At 42.4% G+C, this 14651-nt stretch overlaps 1 protein-coding gene across 10 annotated transcripts in view; it reads right to left on the reverse strand.

Annotated features, from left to right (window-relative positions):
* Positions 1-3888: 3888 nt before the first annotated feature.
* Positions 3889-14651, reverse strand: part of NTNG1 (netrin G1) — a 269958-nt gene continuing 259195 nt past the window's right edge. For all 10 annotated transcript variants that reach the window (XM_077332830.1, XM_077332831.1, XM_077332832.1 and 7 more), the window contains one exon: positions 3889-5185. In XM_077332830.1, the coding sequence (XP_077188945.1) occupies positions 4950-5185 (236 nt within the window). In that variant the 3' untranslated portion in view covers positions 3889-4949. The remainder of the gene's footprint in view (positions 5186-14651) is intronic.

A 14651-nucleotide genomic window follows, 5' to 3' on the forward strand; every position in this document is an offset into this window, starting at 1 on the left:
AAGCGGACTGCGTAAAAGTAAAATAAATGGCACGTGAATTGTTTTTATGCAGTTTAAAATGACCCAAGCAAGCACTTTCCCCACTCTTTCCAAAGATAAGTCTCAGAACCAGAAGCTGTGAAAGAATGAAGGAAATGTATCCTCTGAATGTGCTCAGAATATATTTACATCATCACCATGTTACTAACACCTTTGAGGACCGGCTTTTTGAATGCATGACTAAAGCAGATGACAGTAAGTGGCAACTTGTGCTGCTCCGTGTGGAATGTTGACCAATTCAGTGTTAACAGACATCCCGCCTCCTGTACAATAACTTTACTATGGGTAAAGAGGTAGGCAATACAAATCATGTTTGTGCTTCCTTGGACAATACATGCAAGGGAATAGAATGTAAAGCTGCTTCCTATGGGATACTCATTTGGATAAGAATTGATCAAAATGTGAGCCCTGTTTCTTAACCTCAGAAGGATAACTAATCTGAATGAAGTTTCTTTGCACATTTGAACCTAAACTAAGTAGGTCAGTCTTGGTTGTTTTTTCCCCTGGTAGTGCTACAGAGTCTGCATCTGCAGACTGCTTTCAGTTTTAATCCTTCTTGCTGTCCTTAAGTTCGTGTTTCCCCAGGGCACCAAGAGGAGAATGTAATTCAGAAGATATCTGCTTGACAGTTATGCTGGCCAACCAAAACACTAAGCTTGTGTTCCTGTCAAATGACATCAGTTCCGACTGTTTTTTTCCCCCCCAGGGTGTTTCCTCCCAGTCACATTTCTAGCCTGGGGAGAGTTCTCACTCTGTATCATCTGCCCCCCTGCTTACCTCAGCCATTCCAGTTATGGAACATGAACCTTGGATGCTGAGTGCTTTGTCCTAATTTCCATTTGCAATTGTGTCTACAAAAGAGGACCCTGTGCTGGAACCTTCACAAACCTTCAGGAAAAGAGAAACCTATGCTGGGACATATTTCATGAAGGAATAGCAAATGCATGATATGATCTAAATAAATAAATGATTTACATGTACTGGAATAATACTTTTGTGATATTCAGGAATAATTAATTTCATTCCATGAGAAGAATTCATGGAATGAGTGCCCCCATAGACATACAGTCTTGAGTGACCCCATAGACATAACAGTCAGCTTGTGGTTTCCTTCCCCCATCCTGCGAGACAAAACCCCTTACAGCAGGGGTAGTCAACCTGTGGTCCTCCAGATGTCCATGGACTACAATTCCCATGAGCCCCTGACAGCATTTGCCGGCAGGGGCTCATGGGAATTGTAGTCCATAAACACCTGGAGGACCACAGGTTGACTACCCCTGCCTTACAGCACACTGAACCCAAATGGTGAAGGGGGCTCCACGTTAAATGTAGAGTAATTATCCTTCCTAATCCCTCCTATGTCAAAGTACTGCCTGACATACTAGTGTAGTGCTATGGAAGCTGTGATATGCCTGGACATTTTTTGGAAATTAAAACTTCCTTGTGACAGTTGTCACATAGGATTTTGGGACATATTGTGGTTTTCTGCTCCCCTTTTCTAAAAATTGTATGTGGCTGTATTTGGAGTCAGGGTGGTCTGCCAGAAAAAAGCAGGCACTGGCAAGTTGCCCTAGGAATTTGTAAGCATATTTAAATTAGATAGATTTAATTACTTAAATAAACTAGTTAAACTGAAGCTCTTTTCTCCTGTCTTTTTTGGAATGGGTTACTGGGGCAAATAAATATAAAACTACATCACATCCATTCCCCCGCCCCCAGATGATTCACAACTTTATTTTAAAAGGCAGAGGGTATGTGTGGTTTCCTAATTGCTGCTGGGGCTGCCAATACAAAACAGCATCAGCAGGGTTTCTATATGGCAGATTTCCCTGTATTTCCACTGTTCTGGACCACCAAGGCTTAAAAACAAAACAGAACAGGCAGGTGAATTTTGTTGTCCTGATATAATGCTATAATTATCTGAGTTTCCTTAAATTCCCAGCTTTAATTTTGTAACATAGATGGGCCTACATTTCTGCAAGAAATAAAGATAAAGGTATCCCCTGTGCAACCACCGGGCTCTTTTCATTTATATCTGCTGTTAAAGGTAAAGGTAAAGGTATCCCCTGTGCAAGCACCGAGTCATATCTGACCCTTGGGGTGACGCCCTCTAGCGTTTTCATGGCAGACTCAATACGGGGTGGTTTGCTAGTGCCTTCCCCAGTCGTTACCGCTTACCCCCCAGCAAGCTGGGTACTCATTTTACCGACCTCGGAAGGATGGAAGGTTGAGTCAACCTTCAGCTGGCTGCTGGGATTGAACTCCCAGCCTCATGGGCAGAGCTTTCAGACTGCATGCCTGCTGCCTTACCACTCTGCGCCACAAGAGGCTCTCATACATCATAGTCATCCAATTATTGTTGCTATCGTCCGCAAAACTCGGCAGAAAAGCAGATATGAGAAAGATCAGAGAAAAGCTGGGGAAACCCTGGTATGTGCACAAATGAACAGTTATGTTGTGAGGAAACAGGAAACCACCACCACTCCTAACAGCTTTGACCCCAGGACAAATAACACATGAAAATGGCCAGGTCTAAGAACAAAGCATATTTCTGGTCCTCCAGGCAAGCCCATCAAAGTACTTTTTGGTTTCATCCCCCTTTTGAAGGGCATACAGGACAGACTCCAGGGAAACCACTGCCAGCCGTGACCTCCAGCTCTGATAATCACCTTTTTAAACAGTGCACATTCTTTAACTTTATACACTAAATTCATTTTTTGGATATGAATAAAGCTTAAACAAATTTGTCCCCCACCAAATTCTCCTCAAAAGTCTCTAAGGATTGCTAAATGATCTCCAACTGGATTTTATTAGATTTTGTTCCCCCCTCCCCCAAAGTATCCTGTAGTATCCTGTAGATCTTTCAAAGAAGGGTAAAAGGGCCAATTGAGGATTGTGGAGTTGGAACCCATAGTCCCAAAATTATCCCCCCCCCTGCCCATCATCCACAATCTCTACAGAAATCCAAGGGATAAGAGCCATGCAACACTAGTGGGCGCTGAATAGGACATCTGTGAAATCTAATTGTGCGAAGTGGAATCCCAAGAAAGAGAGCAACATAATCCAACTAGAATGAAACTGGGGGTCATTTGCTTATCTATAAAAATTATCCTGTGTGCATTTTTAGCGAATAACCCAAGAGTATGTAAATCTTTGATAGTTCAATAGTATTTAACATCCAACTTCGTGTAACCGTTGTGATGTACCACTGCAAAATCTGACATGTAGCACTCAGTATCTGATATCTGATATGCAATTGGAGTCAGAATTCGACAGTTTCTGATATATAGGAATCACCAACTGGCAGTCTCTCAGCTGACAATTGCAATCATATATACACATACTATCAACCAATATTTGGCAATTTCCCAAAGATAATTCTAGAACAGTTTAAATACATTTTATACTAACTTCTTTCAACTCATCAAATGAGATGGATTTTGATGTCAAATTCTCATAAATGTTCAATACTTAGGTCAGGCTTCAGCACTACTGAATCTGAAATTTCATGAGGAATGTAAGTTCAGCTGTATAAATGCATGAATTAGAGTATAAATTAGGTAGACATTTTAAATAAATAAGGGTAAAAGAACTGGCATGCTTTCTACTGTCCACTAATACTCACCATGTTCTTATATTGCTTATAATTACTAATTGGGCACACCATCAGATTTCCCTTCCATTTTCAGAACCATCCTTTCTTTTTCATAATGACTTACATCCATCTTGTTGCATCTGCATAAATCTGCATTTGAATATCTGTACCACCCACCAAGTAAAATGCTAAATAACATCTCTCTTTGTTTTTGTTTGTTTTGCATTAAGAAATTGCCATAGTAATCCCTGAAATAGTTTACACAGGAATTTTTATTCTCTCAAATCTTCCAGTGTTAAAGCAACAAGAAAACATTTAGAATGTCCTTTGGTGGAATCTTATTACACTTGCTATAATATGTAAACTGATATTCTTTGATGCCAGCACGTTGCCCATACAGAGAAATCTCTGCACAATTAAATGAAAAGCAAAAGCATAAATAAAGATAAAATAAAACATAACTTTCCCCCTTTACCAGATTAGGATTAAAGTACATTAATAAACTGTCTGTTAACACAAATTGGCAATAATACAAAAAATCTACATATTACATTAGTCAAGAAAAATAACTTGATTTGAATACAAAAGGATAAATACACTTTTTTGTCCTATAGCCACTCTTGTACAATAGGTGAGCACCGTATCAAATTGATGCAGTGCATCTAAGATATACAAGGGTATGACTGGCTTGAGATTTACTGAGGAGGGACACATGTGCATTACTAACATCAGACAAAGAAATCTTCAACCAACAAGGGTTACAGAGCAACGTTCACTAAAGCACAGTTGGAAGGGGATTCGAGGGCTGTAGCAGGCCAATATGGCAGCTTTTAAACTGATTTCCTTATACCCACAATGCACTGACAGCAAAGAATGCCTCTGTTTGGTTGGTCCACACACTGGGAAGAGGTACAGTCATACACCAGATTGGAGGAGTAAGGTTTTGTCGGGGGATATTCTGTATTCCCATCCAGAGGGGCTCTCAAAGCCTTTTTTCGATCCTGTGTAAGCGTTTGCAGCTGGCACTGTGATTAGCAGTAATAGTATTGACAGCTGCCCACTTTAACTGGAGTCAAAAAAAAAATAACAGTCTTGACTCGCTGTGTTGTCCACAATGGATAGATATGGCTTAGTTCTGTTAGGCCTTTTTAGTCTATATATGTGGAGACTTTACTTTTCCCTCCTTTATAATTTTTTTAAAAAAAGGTTTATTAGCAAATGCTTGCTGCTGCTGCTGTAATTTTCGTTTCTTTCCTTTCTTGTGGCACATTCCTTTTGAAGCAGTCTGAAGTTGATGCCTCCGAAGCTGCATAGCCTAAAATACGAAAAGCTCACTTAATCCTAATAGAGCAACCAGGAGTAATAGAAGTACCATCGGTTGTAATGATATTGCCCCATTCTTGGAATCTTGACTACAGCTTTTTGAATCCTTTTCACAACTCAGCTTCTCGCAGAGTACGCCAGTGTATTGGGAAGGGCACTGGCAGCGTATGTTGTTCAAGCATGTTCCTCCATTCTGGCAAATCTGAAGTTCATTGTCACACACGTTTGCTGCAGTGTGGGGAAGAAAGAGAGAGGCATACTTCATATAGGTGAATGGGTTTCAGAAGGCAGTGATGAACAATAAGTGCATTACTTTGCATCTTAAAGAAGCTTTCCATGATTAGTACACTTACGTGTGAGTAACCGCACTGGAATTCTGGTAGTTACTCACCAGTAAATGCATTTAAGATTGCAGCAAAGGATTAAGCCACACAATTCTGCCACAGCCCTCTGTAATGTTCCCCATTATAAGAGTAAGCTTTTAACACAAAGAGGTTTGTATGCCACTGGAGGCTAAATACCTGTCCCAAAACATCTGAACATTGATCAGGCAACACAACAGAACAATTGGAAAATAATTTGTATGTGTAACCAGTGTATAAGGACCCCGAATGTGCATTTTCACAAATCAACTTTATGTTAAAGTTTACTGAAGAGTTTAATCTGGCCAATTTTCAGGTTTCCAAGGTTATGAGCAAAAACTTGTGAAGACACTAGGCTGGGACACAGGTACTCCCAGAAAATGGCAGGCACCTGTTCTCTTGGGGCACCCTTTTGATCAAAGCCAGGTGCAAGATTCATTGTCCTGCAAATTGTTCGTATACACTGTGTGAGAAAATGAGAAACATAAAAAAAAAATACATGGTAGAGTCTTTTTGTAAATGTACCATTTCTGACAGCAAATGGGCAAATCACATTAATTGAATACTTCTTGCCTATGGAAAGTTGCCATGCCACTGAAGATTGTTCTAGACTAGTGTTCTTTCTGACAGGTTAGCTCTCCACAGGATGGAAAATGCATTTGCCTGATTTACAGTCTGAAATGGTGCAGGGAAGATGGAAGAAAATTGCAAGCCACTTTGTTCCCTTAGTTTTGCTTACACAGGATGTTTTGGATTGGGGTACCCACCATATTGCACCTGTGGGCACCTCTGGAATTCTTACAGAGTGGAAGGGGGTGCAGGCAAAATGGCTGCCAGAAATGGCTGGTGCAAGAGGTGGAGTTAGCCACAAAATGGCCGCTGTAGCTTATATTTAGACATACAGTTCCTGGGCTATGATGGCAGACGCTGCCAAAGAAATATTGTGAAAAATTTGTACAGCCCATCAAATTCCCAAGAAGCCTTGCTGGACAAAAGTACCACATGGCACAGCTAGCTTTCTAAAAACACTTGGAGGGCATCAAGGAAAGGTGTTAACAGGCACCACGGTACTGCTGGTCACCATACTGGAGACCCCTGTTATAAATTATTTGCATGAAAGTGATTTCGATCACAGCTACAGACATTAGTGTTGATCCAAGTTAAACATAAAATGGGATTAGAGCATACTTAATTTGTTGTGGTTTTGTAGGCATAACATTGTTAAATATCCAGTTGGTTGTAAACATTTATGGCCAGTCCAGATATAATGACTCTGATTCTTTCCTAATGGTTAAACAATCCAGAGTATTATGTCTGACCAGGACCTCTTTTTGTTGTTGTTGTTGTTGTTGAACTGGAATTTTGAATAATTGTGTTTATATTAAAAAAAATAATTTAGTTGCAGCAAACAGGACAGGACTTGCACATAACAAAGGTGCAATGCATAGTTGCTTAAAACAAAATATCGGTATGACACATGAACCTGTACAACAAGCAGTCTATGGAAGATGGCATGGCATGGCATGGCAAAGTCAGCATGCTCCTAGGCCACTGTTAAGCAAGGAAATAACACAATTCTTCTTTCAAATCACCTCTACATTTGATAAAGTGCCTGAAAATAGCACACAATGAACTGAAAAGCATGGAAAGAAAATGAAACAGCGTTAATGGCTTGGATCCCATAGCAGTAGCTTTCCTGCTTTCCCCCTTCCACATCAGTTTTCTTTTGCCACTGAAATTGTGTCTGAGTGAGTGAACTGCCAGGAACCTTGGGGGGGGGGGCTCCAAGTGAGAGCCTGCCTTGAGAAAGGGGAATCCTCAAAAATCACCCTCCCCTCTCTTCCACCAGTGGATGTTCATAGTATAAGGGAAAAGACACTTAGGAGCCACATCACTGAAAGTAATGTAGAATATGTACACATTATAATTTATACCGTCTCCTAGTCTACAGGTTCTTCATGTGATGTTGAAAGCACTTCTTCCTCAGTGTTAAACTTTTCTAACCTCCACCTACTTGCGTACTTTCTCTTCCATCTAACACTCCTCCTGAATTACAGAGATGCATTAAAAGACATTAAGCTCTTCTACTTCAGCCATAGAGCACATGCCTTACTTGCAGAAAATTCACTCCTCTTAATGGTTAAAGTCAAAGGATGTGTCATATTGGTCCAAGAAAGACCTTTGTCAGAAATCTTTGATTCTGGCTGCTAGTTAGAGGGGTAGGACAATGACATGATAAGAGGTAGCTCATATGCCGTTTTATTTCCTCCACAGGAATATCTCTTGTCAGCAACACACGCCTGCTTAAGCTTCTGCACTCTCATCTGCTGTCATATGGCCAATGAGTCCAAAATTAAATTCTTTCCTGTTTCCTTCTTTTAATATGTCCATCATAATGGTGCTGGTTCCTAAGGAGACGCCCAGGTCGAAAGGGGAGACAGAAAGCAATTAGGAGCAGGTGAGAAAAGAGGATTGCTCCTGAACATAGTCTCTACATGGAGACTTATATGATGAGATGTGAGCATCTCTTTATTAAAGGAAACCAAACTGGTTTGCACACTGGCAGTTAACACGGTTAGCAGTCTGATGGCCGGGGCTGAGAAGTTGTTACAGATGGTCTAGAAATGGGAGAAAGTGAAATGAAGGGAGGGAGCGAGGGAGGCCACCATGAAACCCAAAGGAGGCAGGGCAGACTTTCCAGGAACTTCCATGCCCCAAATGCAGGGGGTACATTGAAGCCCCTAAATGCCACCACAGGCAGCACATGGCTGGCAGCTGGCCTTTGCAGAGCCTTCTGTGGCCCCCTAGAACTCTTTGGGGCTGTCTTGAAGCATTTAAAGTCTGCCCTGGGCTTCATAGGGCTGTTGGGCAGACTTTGAAGGGCTTCCTCCCCTATCCCCAGGATCTCAGGTAGTCACAGAGGCTGCCCTGGGCTCTATGGGTGGCCCAAGGCTCTACCTCCCTTCCAGCCATCGTACTCTGGCCTGGCTTACCTTGGCGAAATGGGTCAGCAGAGTGGGCCGGCTTTCCTTTCTGATTGGAGGAGGAGGCAGAGCCTGGGGGCGGGGCAGACCCGCCATTGGCCTTCTGTGAGTAAGTGGTTGCTCCCTACTGAGGGCCCACACTATGGGGTTCCAATCACATAGGGCAGTGGTCCGCAACCTTTTTAAAGCTGCGGACTGGTGGGTGCAGGAGGGCGATCCGGCGGCCGCGCATGCGCGACCGGCCCTAACATGCATTTTCACCATGTGCGGCCGCAAACGCGCATGCACGTTTGCACCATGCATGGCCACAAATGTGCATGCGTGGCAATTTTGTGCATTTTTGCATGCAGAAGCGCTTCCCTTTCCCCCCTCCTGCAAAAAGAAGCTTGCCGGGCCGCAAGCTAATTGGCTGCTTTGGCGGCCGATTTGCTTGCGGCCTGGGAAGTTTCTCATTGCGGGGGGTGGGGCGAGGGAGCCGCTGTCCGGTGCCAGGGCCTTCGCGGCCCAGCACCGGGCCGTGGCCTGGTGGTTGGGGACCACTGACGTAGGGTATGAGTCATCCCTCATGCATTTTGCCTTTTATTATGGGGAAAGATGTTTTAAGCATATTGCATCATCTGTGTCTAATGGCCGCTGTTGTCTCCAGCACTGAACAGCACAAAGTAATCAAATAAATTCAAACCTGCTGCCTCTACTAGACACTTAACTGGTATTACCTGATGGCATCCATGGAATGAATGTTGTACTGTCCATTTTTAATTGAAATACTTATATGGTTCTTATGGACTGGGATCTTGAGCATGATGGCGTGACCCATTAAAATGGTAAAGAGGTTCCATAAAGATTGATGAGATTTCTCCCTTTCCAACTCTCCAGCTAAATAGAGCCTTTCCCCCCTCCTGGGTATGCAGTTCACTTCTAATTCTGTGCATGCAAATGAGCTGAATAGTAATGCTCTCCCATTTCCTCTCTAGCAGGCTATCCTATAATGAATATGAGGGTAGCCAACAGGCAGCATCTAAACATGTCCTTCCTTTGTCACTTTCCTGTCTGATTTCTTTTACAGTGCTAATGTATCTTTTATGACCTATTGACACAACACTGAAATGCATCCACAGTTTTTGATCTGTAAATGTCACAAGTGCATATTAAGTTATAATAAACGCTGCTTGCTCAGGGAATTATGATGATGATGACCATATGTCTGCATTTTACCCTCCTTTAATATAGCACACAAGATAGGCCTAATTGGAAATTTTTATACTGCAAATACAAATCAAGAGAATAATAAACCACAAAGCAAATTTGATGAGATTCAAAGCCTGGGATTTTTTTTTTTTTTTGCATAGAACAGCAAAAGCAACAAGTGGACAATAACAAACCATGAAAGGATATTGCTTGTGAATATGTATATTAATTTCCAAGGAAAGACTGAGGCAATTTCCTCAATGATTTGAACTGTTTACAGGAGACCAAGTGAATACATAGAAGGAAAGGGTGTGAGAAAAGAACCTACTGGCCTGATCACATTGATAGATTAGGTGAACATTATGTGCTTAGAAATAGGGACAATTCTTGACTCCTCTCCTTGTGTCCAGTGGTCATATGTCAACTGTGAAAAGAGCTTTAAGATTGGCAATTAAATGGCTTCATTGTTGCACACTATCTATGGCTGAAATGGGGTTTCCTATTCACTCCAGCATTGCAAATGATTTTGCCTCAAGTACCATTTACACACTGGGAACTTCACTGCCCCAGCTCCTGTGCAGGAGCACAAATCGGGGATGGATGAGGCACACCAAGCCAAATGTAGGTGCAGGGCGAGGTGGGACAACCTGCCACAACTAAAACTTCAGCCTGCAGCCTGCCATACAACCTCCAGTGCGTAAACAGTCTGTACTTTCTGTGTTATTTCATAGGTGGTGATGATTCATTGGGACATGAAGAGTTGCATATGATGCCTGCTACTAGGTTAAAGTCCCTTCATGTTACAATAATCTGCATCTACATAAATCAGCCTTTATACTTCATATATAGTGTACTAATATATGCATACAAGTGGGAGACCCACAAACACATGGGGAAGGAAATCACCCCCCAGCTCCCAATCTGTCTTGTCCCCCTAGTGATGCTTGTTACCCATTTCCCCTTCCCCAGATTTTCACATTTTATTTATTTATTTGTTTATATTAGTTAGATTTATATACCACCTCTCTCAGCAAGCTGCCGAGCAGTGGTTCACAATAAAACATCATATAAAACATGTTTGACACTATTGCTGTTTTTTCTCTTCCCCCTTCTCTCATTAATCTAGGCTTCTTCCACCACCAAGATTTTCTAGTGTATGCCGGAAGGGGAAAATACTTCTGAACATGACATCCTAGCCACTACCCTGTTGGTTGTGGAGGAAGCTCAATGCAGATAGGGAACACAGTTTCCCACTCCTAGCCTTGCACCTTTACCCACTGCTTCCTTGAGATCTTATGACATGTGAAATCTTTGGATATTGTAAGCAACAATTTCTGTTCTTGTACAGAAATCAGTTCTGTGGTTTGGGAGAGATTTTCATCTGTAAATCAGAAAAATTCCCTCAACTGTACACGATCCCACAGTACAGATTTGTGATCCACACAAAATTTTAAAGGTAAGACTGCTTCTATGTCAATATTCTTGCCTTCAGTCTGAATGAAGGGTTTCCTCGAATGCAGCTGCAAACATTTTGTGAAGGTGAAAATAATTCTGATTTGAATGTTTTGTTTATTATGAATTGGAGTATGGATAAGGCAAGGTATCTCTGCTATCAATATCAGTTGATAGCCCTGAATAATTGAGTAATAACCATAGTTAATTAAATAGCTATTTTAAACAGGTCTTCATAACATTCGGCCTTTAATGCAAATCAGGATATTCCTCTAAACTTTACCTCTTTTACAGAAAGTATTGGTCATTGTATCTTAACTATTTGTGCTAATCTTTCTGCTATTCATGGTGGTGTAATGTTTCCTTATGGTAATGGGTATCACTTGATATGCTCCATGCTAAGCACACTGAGAGGCAGAAAGAACAATCCTGAAAAGAACTACTCAGAAGTTAAGTCCCAAGATTCCAACCACAAAAGGGCAACTAGTGGTTCAATCCTCGGTACACAGTGCATGCCAACACAAAAACTAAGGAGCAAGGGCCCCTATACAAAAGCAATGTCACAAGCATTATTATACTAGTTATTATAAGAAGAAGAAGAAGAAGAGTTGGTTCTTATATGCCGCTTTTCTCTACCCGAAGGAGTCTCAAAGTGGCTTACATCTGAGTTCCTTTCCTCTCCCCACAACACACACCCTGTGAGGGAGGTGAGGCTGAGAGAGCCCTGATATTACTGCTCAGTCAGTTTTATCAGTGCCGTGGTGAGCCCAAGATCACCCAGCAGGCTGCACATAGAGGCGCACGGACTCAAACCCAGCTCACCAGATTAGAAGCTCACGCTCCTAACATCTACACCAAGCTGGCTCTCAGTTGCTCGATGGCTTTGTTTGCACTAGTGAAGTTGATAGATGGCTTTATTTGCACTCACAATGCAATCTTATGTTTTGCTACTTATAAGTAAACTTATGCAGAGTTTTTTCTAGTTTAAACACAATACTCTTGCACAGGATTGCACTGTTAGGGTAAAGCCCAAGAAATAAAAATTGAAAAAAATATATATTCATTTAATAGATTCCTGAAAACCAGCTTCCTGCTGTGTCTGTTTTATGATAGGTTCCAGAGACAAAAGGTCAGGCCAAAGGCATTAGCATCAGAGAACCCAACAACATTAATAGAAAACTTGTCATGTTTCTATTTTAGAAAATGCTACCTAGCTAGTTATAACTGTTGGATCATGCTGAGGAGGCTTTCCAGAACTTTCCTTTTTGGTTCTGAAAAATGTGCTACGATTAGATTTCAACTTTGACATATTGAGTTCTATTATTTTGATTCTATGAAGAGAAGCTTTTTTGGTGTTAAAGCACTTAGTTTTGCTGTAAATATCTCTAAGTGTTTCATTAAGCTTAAACCCATCCTTTGCTTCAGCCTTTTATTATTTTTTGGTTTTTCTCTACTTTGTTTCTTTCACAGATCTTTCCTCTCTAATCTTGTAATGGGAGAAGAGTGGGATGTGGCAAAGACATTTGTGAAAGGTATTGAGGTTATCTTGCAAGTTAGTGAGCCTGGCAAAGTACAAAGGGTACCAAGTCATCTCATTGGCTTGTTATCTGACTCCATAGAATATTGGTGTCACTTGGACCGTTTATGCACTGGAGGTTTCATGCCAGGCTGCAGGCTGGAGTTTTAGTTGTGGCAGGTTGCCTTACCTCTTCCTGCACCTACACGGGGGAGCATTTGGCCTAGCGCACCTCATCTGCCCCCGAATTGTGCTTCTGCACGGGAGCTGGGGCAGTGAAGTTCCCAGTGCATAAACGGTCTTGTAGAGTAGCAGTCCCCAACCTTTCTCAGGTCAGGGACCGTCTCTGGAGTGAGGGAAGAGCCGACGGCCCAGGTGCCGCGAAAATGTGCACGCGCAATTGCCGCGCATGCGTGTTTTCGCCACCAGGTGGCGCTAACGCACATGCGCAGCAACTGCACGTGCACGTTTTCAGCACTAGGGGTGCTAACGCGAATGCGCGGCAATAGCGTGCATACGCGTTTGCGTCACTGCCATGCCGGCGGCTGCGCCTGCCTCTTCCCTTCCTTCTTGCTGCCGGCGGGGGAAGGCAGGCGTGGCTGGCGGCGGCCCGGTACCGTGGCCTTTGTGGCCCGCCACCGGGCCGCGGACCGGGGGTTGATGACCCCTGTTGTAGAGCAGTGGTCCCCAACCTTTTTATCGCCGGGGACCACTCAACGCCGGGGACCACTCACCGGGGACCCCTCAACACCTTTTATTGAGGCTCAAAGGGGGGGGTAGTTTACTCCTCTACTCTCAACCACTGCCCTAGTGCTCTCTGATCGCTTTGGTAATGTTTAAACATCCCTTCAAAATAAGATACAGACACGTCACAACAATGAAGTGTATTGTAAAGGGCTGGGGGGGATTTAGTTCCAAAGGACAGCCATGTTGTTCTACAGTAGAACCTTTAGATTCCAGTTCAGTAGGATGTTAGCAACCATCAAGATTTTTGAGGTATAAACTTTTGAGAGTCAAAGCTCCCTGCATCAGAATGGAATTTAGCAGAACAAGATTGAGGTAGCTCTCTTGGTACTGACCAACAAGAAACAGTCCATTTAGTAGCACTAGTTCATATACAGATATATACATACCCTAAAATGTCTGACATAATATAGCTATCACTGATGCAGAAGTCCCCAGTTCATCTAACTTTAGTACAGTCTAGCAGCCAATGTTTTTTTGTTGAGATATATAGCTTGACATCAGACATAAACTACTATCTTCCATTTGTAATGCAGGCTGCTGAACCAATGACCCATATCTTTACAACTGCTTGGGGGTTTATCTGTGGCTAACCCAGCATTTCACATGTGTAATAAATTCTTTGAATTATTGGATTCGCAGAACACCATGGATCAAAGCATCTGTAAAGATGGCCAGAAAATTCTCAAGCTTTGCCAAGTCCCAAACACATTGTGGTTGCTGATGGAGAATTAATTATATTGACTTAGGACCAAACCCTTTCCTCTGCAAGAAACCATTAATAAAATATTGACATTTTTGGTAGGTTAAGGCCTCCATAAATTCTGAAAAAAGTGGTTTTGCTCACACTATATTTAAAGAAAGCTATCTCTTCTTTAATTCCTTAGTGTTAATAAATGTAGGCTTAGAAAAATCATTGCCGGTGCATCCACCTTTCTCTGAAATATAGCTATGGCAGTGGTAGAATGTGTGCTGAAGGTGGAACAGAGACACGAGACAAAGAAACTTCTTGCTTAAGGCCCATGCAAGCCTTGGAAGGAATGGAACTGGGGTGGAATACATCGTTTTCAGCTCTCTACAAACATCTTGTGGGAACATTTCAGGGCTCAGGTGAGCGTCATTATCCTCATAATGCTATGTGATGCTCTAGGAATCCCCCCCCCCCCAGTCTCTATGATAAAAACCAAAGAGACTAGGGGGATTCTTAGAACACTGCACAATGCTGTGAAGATTCCACTCATTTTTCCTCCTTCAAGGTATGTTCAGCCTGACAAGTAGGGTTGTCTGGCTTAGAAATACCTGGAGATTTTGGGGGTGGAGCGGTTTGGGGAGGGGAAAGGACATCAGCAGGGTATTTTTTGGGGGGGGAGCAAGAATTCATTGTGATGGAAATTTGTTCAGCAAACCTTTATATTACACAATGCGTATTACCGCAATGCATATTATCA

Source organism: Paroedura picta, chromosome 4, assembly GCF_049243985.1.
Source record: "Paroedura picta isolate Pp20150507F chromosome 4, Ppicta_v3.0, whole genome shotgun sequence".
Classification (NCBI taxonomy): domain Eukaryota; kingdom Metazoa; phylum Chordata; class Lepidosauria; order Squamata; family Gekkonidae; genus Paroedura; species Paroedura picta.